The following is a 12,040-nucleotide window of genomic DNA, read 5'->3' as shown; positions in this document are numbered from 1 at the left end:
GGCCAGGCATTAAAGAGATCTGTAACAATTTTAACAATGATACTCTTTTCACTAAATTTTTATTTTTGGAAAACACCATAAAAACAACAGTAAAAAAAATGCTATGTCAACATGTAATGAGTTTATTATTGTAATTTCAAAATGAATCTATGAATACGTATTAAAATATTTCTGCTCTCATTTTAATACAAAAATACTGATAGATATCACCCACATAAACAAACATCTCTTTGGAGTCTGCAATAATTTTTAAGAGTTGTAAAGGCAGCTGGGCGTGGTGGCTCACGCTTGTAATCCTAGCACTCTGGGAGGCTGAGGCAGGCAGATCGCTCAAGGTCAGGGGTTCAAAACCAGCCTGAGCAAGAGCGAGACCCCCGTTACTACTATAAATAGAAAGAAATTAATTGGCCAACTAATATATATAGAAAAAATTAGCTGGGCAAGGTCTCATGCCTGTAGTCCCAGCTACTCAGGAGGCTGAGGCAGTAGGATCGCTTGAGCCCAGGAGTTTGAGGTTGCTGTGAGCTAGGCTGACACCAAGGCACTCACTCTAGCCTGGGCAACAAAGTGAGACTCGTCTCATTAAAAAAAAAAGAGTTGTAAAGGGGTCCTGCAACGAAAAGATTTGAGAACTGTTGATTTAGAGGCATGAGAGTGGGATCCAGTAGGGTAGTTTTAACTTTTAGGGTCCAAGCTCCACTGAGCATTTTAATAAATTTGGTTTCCTTTGTGACAACTGATAAGTGGCTGATGAAGAAAGTAGAGTCACCTCTGGGAGGGAGTGATAAGAGGGTTATAGCTGGGGACTCTGAGGGAAGTGATAAGTCTGGAAAGGGTGGTTTTAGATAGAGCTAGCTTCTCCATGCAGTTCTTTCCACTAAGTTGTACTGCTTCCTAAGAGTGCTTTAGGATGTAAGATTAAGACAATATATTCTCAGAGTTACTTCTTTTATAGACTTTTTATCATACTTTTGGCATGCAAAATGTCCAATGGGGACTATTCCTCAAAAGGATTTAATTGTAACTGCAGAAAGCTATTTCATCACCTGAGACTTTGAACTGAAGAACTGTAGATCAGCTGACTTAGTTTAAAACTATTCATGTTCCAATCCGGTGTAGTATAGATAACCTTAGTATAGATAAGCTCTGGGTCATCTTTATTTAAAGCCTCTATTTAAAATCCTCTAGAAAGGGGCTTTTGTTAATTGTGACTAGCTCTTTAGGAGTAAGATTAAAGTGATAATGTTCTTTCTCCTCTCTTCTCTTCTTTTAAAATTCTCTTCTTTTAGAGAATTTACTAGTGTTGATTGATAACCAGTGTTCTCTGGTCAAGGGGTGTGTTGTAATCTATTTTCCAGTTTGCGCATGTTAGTTATGGTCTGAAATGAAGTGTTTCATAGTTTCAGATACATTGTCTTTTTCTAGCCCTGAAATTTTTCCTTTGCAAAAGAATCTTGTGAAACACAAAGATTAAACTTTAGCTTAAAAAGAAACAAAAACAAAACTCCTAAATTCTGGGGTAAAATTTGCAAAATAAAAGAATTCTTTTGCATTATATCATTCATGCTTCCAAAGGTTTCAGTTCTATGCAATCTGATTCTTTTCCACCATTTGTAAATTAATCGAAAACAGTTTGCTAATTGCTGTTGTTTTGTCAACAGTGTTGCCAGATAAAATACTGGACTATTCCTATAAATTCCTAGGGTACATTTGAATTTCAGATAAACAACAAATCATTTTTCAGTATGAATATGTCCAAAATATTGCATAAATCAATACTTACACTAGCTAAATCCGGCAATTCCACCTAGTGCTTTTGTTTGTCTTTACTTAGCATTATATAGAACAAAGTATGCATTTTCAAATGGTTTTGCAGTTAAAGACAAAACACATAATTTTCTTGGTGAAACAATTACTAGCTGGCAAATAGTGACCCTTTGTGTAAAAAAGAGTTACAAAACAAGTACTGGTCTTGCAAATCAAGTTTTGCTGCTTAGCTTGGGACACGTTCCCTTTCGACTACGATAAATTGGCTCCACCCAGCTGCTGAAATGTGATACAAGTTGTAACAAAACCGGAAGTTGGCTAGGCTGCCTTCGCTTCTCAAGGTAAGTGTCCCCTTCTGTTTCCTTAACGTCAAAGCTCTTTGCAAAATGTTTAAAAATTGAATCTAGCTAGGTGACAGAATGGAGAGCCGGCGCCCGTGCTGACTGGGGCAGTCGGTGAGGCAGGATGGATGCTTTATTCACAAACTGTGTTCTGGAGCTTGAATTGCGCTAATGAGCGCTCGCTAACGAGTTAATAACGTGTCCCGTGACTTTGACTAACGAGTGTCAAACCCAAGAAAAGGGTGGTTATAAGTAGAGACGTGTTTGGGATCTTGAAAAGCATCAACTTTATTCTTGCACGAATTCTTTTTCATTTTAAATTTTAAATCATGAGAACTCCCTTTTATAGTTAAACCTGATGGCATTATCACCTTTATGAAGGCTAGTTAGAGCCTTACTTGGTTTTCAAAGTGTCTTTTATTTAGAAGTCTTGGTTCCTTCCACCAAACCCTGTTGTGCCATTAGAATTTCAGAATGGCTATGGGTGACAAAGTGTTACCTCTTCACTGAGTTTTTTAGTTTTTTTTTGCATGCGTCTTGTCATGCAACCCTAAGGGCAAAGGGGATTTCTCAAACTGTAAATGTATTAGGAATATAGCTTAACAAAGCTAAACTTTTCAGTTTAGATATATTCTTTTCCCTCTGAATTTAAAAAAGGTGGAGATTTGAATTTTGTACTTCGATAGTACAGAGGTGGGAGGTTTAAATTTGGTCTATTGGCTTATTGAAAACAAAAGTTAGACTTTTTAAAGGCTAGAGTGAATTTTAATCAGTCAATTAGTAAGCTAATGTGTTGATTCTTTTGGTAGGCTGCACCCTCTGTTTCATGCCTGTCCATTTACTCAATGTCAGATTTCCTAGAAATTTAACCAAAAATCACATTGTATGGGTACTGCTTTCAAGGTTGTGTGCTAGTCAGAATGAAAGGAGATCAATGAGTAGGACGCCTTTGCTGCTATCCAGAAGTTATAAGACAAGTCACCACATGAGGCATAAAAATGTGGTAAAACTGTTTATTGGCAAAAACCAAAGCTTATGGAATTTTTGAGAAGATAGCAGTTATATATCAGGTTGATGGAAGTAGGCAATATTCTAAGGAAAGAAGGCGATTTTATATGGAATGCCTTGTTTCTGGTTGTTACTGTACTAGATGTTTTCTAGATGTTGTTTTATTTAATCCTCATGTGAACACTTGATAGTGATGGCATTGTCTAACAAGTGAGGAAACTAAGGCTCAGTGAGGTTTAATACTTTGACCGGGGTTATTAGAGTAGTGCCTGCTATATTACATTATGTAAATGGACTGATTCAAACTCAGCTCTATGAGATTTCAAAGTCCATACACTTCACTGTATAATATAGGACATAGAAGTTGATTAAAACAAAAACAAAAATTGTTGTAACATATAATGTCTGAAAATAGAAAAAAATCTAACCAATGTAAAAATCTATTTAATGTATTTCTGTACAGTCTTTACATATGCACACTTTATAGTGTTTTTTAAAGTTATACAACACTACAGGCTTTAAAAAAATACATACAATATAGAGGGCATTCAAGAGAGGAAGTCCACTTGACTTCCCATCCTGAAAACACGTACTCTCCTAAGGGATAACCATGGTTGGGAACAGTTAGAAGCATGTATAGAGGTTTTTTCTTTTCCTTTTTCCTTTTAAGTAATATATATTTTGGTAGACTCCATATCGTTTTGCAGTTTGCTTCAGTGTGGCATGAGCATGTATCCTCTTAAGTATTAATACATGCAGATTCATGTCTTAGGATTTTTGTGCAATGAGCTAATACTTGCAAAGTACTTAAAACAATGCCTAGCTCCTGGAAAGCACTCAGTAATTATTAGCTGTTGTCTTTGTCATTGTCCACTCTATTTCATTCTTTTTAATGGCTACACAGTATTCTAGAGTTTGGGTATGGCATAGTTTATTTTTGTAACCACTTAAATTATCTTAAGTTTTTGCTATTAGAAACAATTCTTGCACAATTGTGTGGGTTTTTCTGTAGGTTAAATTTCCAGAAGTGAAATTCCTAGGTCAGAGGATAAACATATTTTTAGTTTAGTAAAATGTTGTCATGTTTCCTCCAAAAATGTTGTGACAGTTTACCCTCACTGCTGTGTATGAGTGCTCATTTGTCCACAACCCTGCTTACATTGGATATTATAAGCCTTTCGTATATTACATGAAATGATAGGCAATGCACGTATTTTACATAGTTGAAACAGTATACAGAAATTTTTGTATCTATTTTTTCCATTTAACATATATCCATTTCTACATGGGTAGGAATTTGATAGATGGAAACATAGGAGTCCTGGTTTGAAGGCAGAACTGGAATAGAAAAAAGAGAGGAGCTTATTGCTGGAATAGCAAATGGTAATTGCATTTGTTTTATCACTTAGTTTTGAGTATTTAGAGAAGGGGCTATTCCACTTAGCACCTAATTTTGCTTTGAGGACCAGGTTATTGTGAAGGCCATATTGAATGATCCAGATGAAACCTCTACAATATATAATAAGATATTTACTTCCAATTATTTTTCCAGGGAATGAATAAAGAAAATGGAAAAATTATTTGCTGATGATGTTGTGGGTAGGGAAATCAGGATTAGATTGTACAGTTTCAAATTACTTTTCTTTTTTTAGTGGTTTTCTTTGCCTTTCTCTTTACTTTGTCTTGCTTTCACTCAAACTCTAAAATATTTTTTTGAAGTCTTTTCTACTATCTTAAGTTGTCAGATCTGACAGATCTCAAATTGGTGTTCAATGTCCCATTTTTAATGCTCTTTGTTTTTTAGAACCTTCTTTGAAAATGTCATAACTCCAGTTGTTAATTTAAAAAAATCATTTTTCATTGTACTTCCTACTGTGAAAATGGAGCCTGATACATTTTTATCTGGGGAAGTAGAAATACTTGACCTATTTTTCAATTTCCCTGTAAATTGAGATTCAGCTCTCAAAGTCAATTTAATTTTTGATGGGGATGTTTTCTATGAAGGTAAAGTTAAATTACTGGAAGGAAGGGGAGCAAATTTTCTGAATTATTTTAGAAGGCTTGAACAAATAAAATACAGATGCAAGAAATATGTGAACCACAGTAGTGTTCAGAAAAAATGAGCACATATTGGTGATATGACAAGTTAATAATGATGATAAATAATGACAGTGACCATTTATTGACAGCTTATTGTTTTTATGCATCTATGGATTTTATATCCATTCATTCTGGAGCTTTATTTAGTTCTATGAAAGGAATCTGTGTATTGCCGCTCAGATTCTTAGAAGTGGACTCAATATTATGGACTAGGTAGGCTGATTTAGATTTCAACCTTTGTCACTATATGCCCCCACTCACATTGTTCATTGTGAAATGTGCATCCTTACTGGACCTGCTTTCCACTCTCTCTTTCTAAGTGGCGAACAATGATGTAGAGTGAAAAGAACATGGATGTTGCCTTTAGATTTTGACTGTAAATCCTAAAGGCATACATAATTTAGGTTGCATTCCTTAGCCTTAGTTGATCCTCATTTCTAATATGAAGATAGTATCTGGTTGTTGTAAGGATTGCATCAGATGTATCTAACTGCCAGATTCTCACCAAATGTTTGTTTCCTTTCCTCTTTCTCCACTCTATGTCCCCTTTTGTCCCCTCTTTTTCCCCTCTACAATAAACCTGTAATCTTTGTCATAGAAATTTCATTGCTTTCCATATGTGTGGTCAGTCTTAACTTTTCTGATTTTATCGATCTGTTTATCCTTCTGTTGTTCTACCTAATTTTTTGTAAAACTCTTTCCACCTAACTCAGTTGCTCACCAGGTAAACACCTATTTCCACCTCTATCCCAGTCCCTCTAGGTTTTTGGCCGCAGTGCAAAGCCCACCAATTTTGTCCCAGATTCTAGATGAAATGCTGAGCTTACAAATGTGCTGTGTTTCCAAATTAGTTTCTAATTTAGCTTGACATTTTAATTCCATTTTTTTATTAATAATAGAAGCAATATTATAATGGTGGTCTTGCCTCCAGGCCAAAAGCATGTTTAAGTCATAAATTAATTAAAATTCATTATACTTGTACCAAAATAAAAGAAAATAATAAAATGAAAAAATATTCAGTAGGAAGTAGCAATGTACCTTGAACATCATAGAATGTAATTGATGGAAATTCTACAAAGAGCTTACAAGTGCTTTAAGGATTGCAGTGTTTTAATATTATGGTTAATTTTTTTTTTTTTTTTTTTGCGATGGAGTCTCACTCTGTCGCCCTGGTTAGAGTGCAGTGGCATCATTGTAACTCAGGCTGGTCTTGAACTCTTGAGCTCTAGGATTACAGGCGTGAGCCACTGTGTCGGCCTAATACTATGGTTAATTTATAAAAACCCATTCTATTACAGAAGATCACTGTGAGAATGCTCATTTATTAGCTATAGTTTTTGTTTAGGATCACAAATGGAATGAAGAGTGAATAAGGCATTTTCCATTGGATAAACCCATCTCCTATCCCCCCAAATCCTCCCTGTTGCTTAGCCTGTTTGTTCTTTCTTTAGTTCTGAGAACTTTCCTTTTTTACTGAAATCTTTGATACTCCTAATTTAGAACTTGATTCAGGGCTAAAATTTAATGGTCTCTATATGCTATACAGTAATGTTTTTCAGACCATGGCTTAAAATCCATAGGTGTGTTGTAAAATAACAATACAGTAGGATGTAAGCAGCATAAAACAACAAAAAAGGGAAGGAATGTAAAATATATAAATTTATCATATATGATAAAGGTAAATAGTGTCTCTTGAAATGTTTGTTGGGTCATAATGTAAAAATATTTCTTACCTTGGGTATGGTAAGAAATTAAACATACACATTCCCTTTTCCAAATTATTTATATAGTTTATAGCAAGCTATTTTGCTTAAGTTTTTGCTTTTATGCAGCTCATTCTTCATAATTAAGAATGTCTTATCACCTCACACCTACACATTGAGACATTCAATGCATGCTTACACATGTCTTGAGTAAGTAGAGTGGGTGTTACTGGGCTGAGTCCCCACAATTTTTTGTGTGCATGTTAACTGTTGAACTCCTTTGATGACTTAATTTAAAATAAATGACTAACAAGAACTAGAACTTGAATATAATGTAACTAGATTTAATACATTATTTTCTAGCTTCATCATCTGACTTGGTTTTAAAAGATGTTTTCCTCAATTTTTATTATTTTCACGTTTTTAGAGCCACACAATGAAAATACATTTAATGACTAATCAAATGTATTAGTTAACACATACTCCTTTTTCTAATCATTTTCTTACATCTGCATATTTTTTGATTGGATTCTTCTTGTTTTATCTGAATATTACTTTGTTGTAATAAATATATTATATTGATTAATATCACTTGCCTCTGTGGCCCACAATCATAATAATAATTATATTTTCATCTAAATATTAATATACAAATTTTGTATTATTATAATAAAGAATATACTTGTTTTGAAGTTTTATCTTTATGTGAGATGTTTGTAGAATGCAGTATAAACAGTCATCATACTCTTTCCCTAAATACCTCTCTTTTAGGCAAGAAAGAAAACCATATAACTCTTATCAGGTTTGAGAATATTTCAGTTATACAATCAGGATAACCTCTCTTTTAATCTTTTAAAATAATAGATCTCAGCTGGGTACAGTGGCATGTGCTTATAGTCCCTGCTATTCAGGAGGCTGAGGTGGGAGGATTGCATGAGGACAGGAGTTCAAAGCCAGCCTGAGCAATGTAGTGAGACTTTGTCTTTTAAAAAAAATAATAGGTCTGTTTTTGTCTTGGGCTGACAAATGCAAATTATGATCTCTTTTGTTTTATTCTCCATATTGTATACACAGTGAAATGTGAATGTTAACAATTAAAAAAAATCATACATAATAATTGGTAGTTTTTTTTTTTTTTTTTGAGACAGAGTCTCACTTTGTTGCCTAGGCTAGAGTGAGTGCCGTGGCGTCAGCCTAGCTCACAGCAACCTCAGACTCCTGGGCTCAAGCGATCCTTCTGTCTCAGCCTCCCAAGTAGCTGGGACTACAGGCATGCGCCACCATGCCTGGCTAATTTTTTCTATATATATTAGTTGGCCAATTAGTTTCTTTCTATTTATAGTAGAGACGGGGTCTCGCTCTTGCTCAGGCTGGTTTTGAACTCCTGACCTGGAGCAATCCGCCCGCCTCGGCCTCCCAGAGAGCTAGGATTACAGGCGTGAGCCACCGCGCCCGGCCTAATTGGTAGTTTTTCCTATGCTGGAAGGATGACCTCATAATATAAGAAATTATTATTATTTTTTGAAGGGGGAGGGGCATGAGAAGGGGGTTCAATTTCCTTTTTTTTTTTTTTTTTTTTTTGAGTCAGTCTCACGCTGTCACCCTGGGTAGAGTGCAGTGGTGTCATGGTAGCTCACTGCAGCCTCAAACTCCTGGGCTCCAGTGATCCTTCTGCCTCAGCCTTCTAGTAACTAGGACAACAGGTGTGCAATGCAATGCCTAGCTAATTTTTCCAATTTTAGTAGAGATGGAGTCTCACTCTTGCTCAGGCTGGTCTTGAATTCCTGACCTCAAGCAATCCTCCTGTCTTGGCTTCCCAGAGTCTGAGGATTACAGGCATGAGCCACGACACCTGGCCAATAAGTTATTGAGATTCCATAATTTTTACTTAAATGTTTCTATGAATAATTCTTATTCTTTATCCTGGCATAATTATGTGATCTGTTGGTAGAGGTTGGCTAATGAATTAATGTAATAGTTGGAAAAAAAGTTGTTTCTTAAAACATTAACATTAGCCATTATAATGAAAATAGAACTTTACCTTGAACAGTCACCATTTGACAAAGAACAAAGAAGTTGCCATTGTACATGTCCCTCTCTGACCTGGTTTGTCATATTTTCCTAAGGATTGACAGACTGGTGGTGGTGTCTTAGTCACTTCCCTTTCCTGTCTTATACTTCTTGCTCAGATAATTCCCAATATGCTTTTACACTTTGCTTTCCTAAAATCATAAAATTTTAGGGCTGAAGGTGGCTTTGAATTTCTTCTGGTTCACTTGCTGTATTTCGTATGTGTTGAAACTGAGACTTAGGGAAACTTAGTGACTTGGTGGATATTATTCAGCTACTTAGTGCATAACAGAGCCTGGGTATCAAGTGTTGTTTCCACTTTCACCTGACAGGAAGTCAGGGCCAACTAAAATGTGTTAAACTGAACCAACTCTACCTACTAAACCATTCTTTAGGTGAGTGGCACATCACTGCATTTAATCTTCTTAATAAGGGCAAGAGCACATAGTTTAAACTATGCCCGTGACCCTCTCCAGTGCATGCTTTCTGGACCCAAAAGCCAGTCTAACAAAAAGATTCAGAAGTCAGGTTGGAATAAGAAAAATCCTGTACTGCTCTGCTCTTTAGCAGTCATTTTCTTAAATATTCTGTTTCCTATAGTAGTCAACCATTTTCAAAGTTATGCTTTTCCTCTGAGTCTCCAAAGAAATCTTCTGCTTCTCTTCTGCCGGGGGTCCTCAAACTTTTTAAACAGGGGGCCAGTTCACTGTCCCTCAAACTGTTGGAGGGCCGGACTATAGTGTGAAAAAAACTATGAACAAATTCCTGTGCACACTGCACATATCTTATTTCGAAGTAAAAAAACAAACGGGCAAAAATACCCACATATGGCCTGTGGGCCATAGTTTGAGGATGCCTGTCTTATGCTATAGATTTTTTTCAGAAGCTCTTGATTGTTTCATTTGTTTCTTTCTCTCATCCATGTGACAAAAACTTTTGTACCACCTTCACATATTGAAATTAAAAAAATTTATTTGAAAGGAGGATCTTAGTTTCCTCATTTTTCAGGTTAAGGAAATGGAGGCTTAAGTGATTTGCCCAAAGTCTCATAGTTGGTAATTGGTAGAGCTGAGATTCAAAGCTAGGTCAGACTTTACATATCACATTCTTTTTTATTACGTATTTTGCGAATATGTTACCTAAATATTGAAAGCAAGTAGTTGTGTAGAATTATAGTCTTGTGGTATTAAAGCTTTTCTATTTTATTTAATTTACATCTGAAAATAATGTGCTCTTAATCTTCTTTTTGAGATGGCAGTTCCTGGATTTATACTCAGTGCCTTCATAATTCTGTTGCGTGTTAGTTCTGTGGCTAATTATCCCAATGGAAGAGTAACACAGTCATGCCGTGGAATGATTCCTGAACATGGTTATAGTCCACAGTCTGTTCCTGTTCACAATATTTCAGTGAGTCAGAATACATTCAGACCAGGAGATCAGATTGAAGGTACTGTGCTGGAATTAATTTATGTTTTGAGTTTCACTTTTTTACTATTCATTAAATCTTTATGATTATTGGATTTGGACTATTTTACTTAAATCTATTGACTTGTTTTTATAAGATACTGTCATATTATACTTATTATTTTTTCTTTAACTATTACAGATGACTGTATTACTTAAGTTGCATGTAAACCTATTCAGAAACCCATTCAGAACAAGTTTTTAAATAAGTTTTTATCGTTACTTAATATATCTTTATCAGTACTATTACCTTAATAGAAGAGAAAAAGAAAATTTATTTTATTTCTTATTTCTTTTTTTTTTTTTGCAGTGGTTCTGTCGCTTGAAAGAAAGTTTATTTTATCATGTTTAAATTATAATAAATCCTTGTCTTTCTTGACATAATGTAATCTTAGGTTTCCCTGATCCTTCTGGCAAACTATAGACTGATTGTTAAAGGCAGACATCCTCAAACTATGGCCCGCGGGCCACATGTGGGTGTTTTTGCTTGTTTTTTTTTTTTACTTCAAAATAAGATATGTGCAGTGTGCATAGGAATTTGTTCATAGTTTTTTTAAACTATAGTCCAGCCCTCCAACGGTCTGAGGGACAGTGAACTGGCCCCCTGTTTAAAAAGTTTGAGGACCCCTGGTTAAAGGTATATCTATGACAGCATTTTGCAAACTTTATTTTTCACAACTCTAGAAATACAAAATATTAACAGGTACTCTCCAACAAAAAGCGTGTATGGAGAAATAAACTTGGAATACCCTGTGTGATATATAACATACCTCTTAGAGTTTCACACTGCACAGTGGGATATTAAACACCCTAAGGGATATGCAGTAAAGAAACAAGTTATTTACTTTCGTCTAGCATTTTCCAAACTAATTTAACCCTATGGACTGCCCCTTGACCATCACCTACTTTTTTCCTCCCTCTGTGGAAGGATTATTAATATCTCATGGAGTGAAGGTCCTATGGAGCATAAGTTAGAACTTCTTTATCTGTAAGATGATTTCTATTCTTTTCTCTCCAGGCATAGTTTCGCATATGAACACTTGATTCTAACTGTGATGTACCTTCTCTAAACATTCCTCTACATATTCCTTTTTGGGATATTGTTAAATCTTTTAACTTATGTTTTTGTCTGTTTCTCAGTTACTTTGTCAGGGCAACCATTTAAAGGCTTTCTCCTAGAAGCTCGTGATGCTGAGGATTTGAGTGGTCTTCCTGTTGGCTCCTTCACATTGATTGACAGTCAAGTGTCACAACTTTTGACCTGTGAAGACATACAGGTTTGTGTTCAAAGTTGACCCTTGAACCATGCAGGGGGTAGGGGTGCAGGCCCCCTGCTCCCTGCCTTCCTCTACATAGTTGAAAATCTGCATGTAACTTTTGACTCCCCCTAAAACTTAACTACTAATAGCCTACTGTTGACCGGAAGCCTTACCCATAACATAAATAGTCTATTAATGCATATTTTGTATCTTATATGTACTACATCCTATATTCTTACAATAAAGTAAGCTAGAGAAAATAAAACATTATTAAGAAAATGTTTTTCATAAGGAAGAGAGAATATATTTATTTAAGTGGAAGTGGATA

General features: G+C 35.4%; 1 protein-coding gene across 2 annotated transcripts in view; it reads left to right on the top strand.

Annotated features, from left to right (window-relative positions):
• The first annotated feature begins 2,062 nt into the window (after positions 1-2,062).
• Positions 2,063-12,040, top strand: part of FRRS1 (ferric chelate reductase 1) — a 46,049-nt gene continuing 36,071 nt past the window's right edge. For both annotated transcript variants that reach the window (XM_075999882.1, XM_012748630.3), the window contains exons 1-3: positions 2,063-2,108; positions 10,241-10,436; positions 11,594-11,730. In XM_075999882.1, the coding sequence (XP_075855997.1) occupies positions 10,241-10,436; positions 11,594-11,730 (333 nt within the window). In that variant the 5' untranslated portion in view covers positions 2,063-2,108. The remainder of the gene's footprint in view (positions 2,109-10,240; positions 10,437-11,593; positions 11,731-12,040) is intronic.

This window comes from Microcebus murinus, chromosome 2 (genome assembly GCF_040939455.1).
Source record: "Microcebus murinus isolate Inina chromosome 2, M.murinus_Inina_mat1.0, whole genome shotgun sequence".
Classification (NCBI taxonomy): Eukaryota; Metazoa; Chordata; class Mammalia; order Primates; family Cheirogaleidae; genus Microcebus; species Microcebus murinus.
This window is presented reverse-complemented; position numbering and strand designations above follow the sequence as displayed.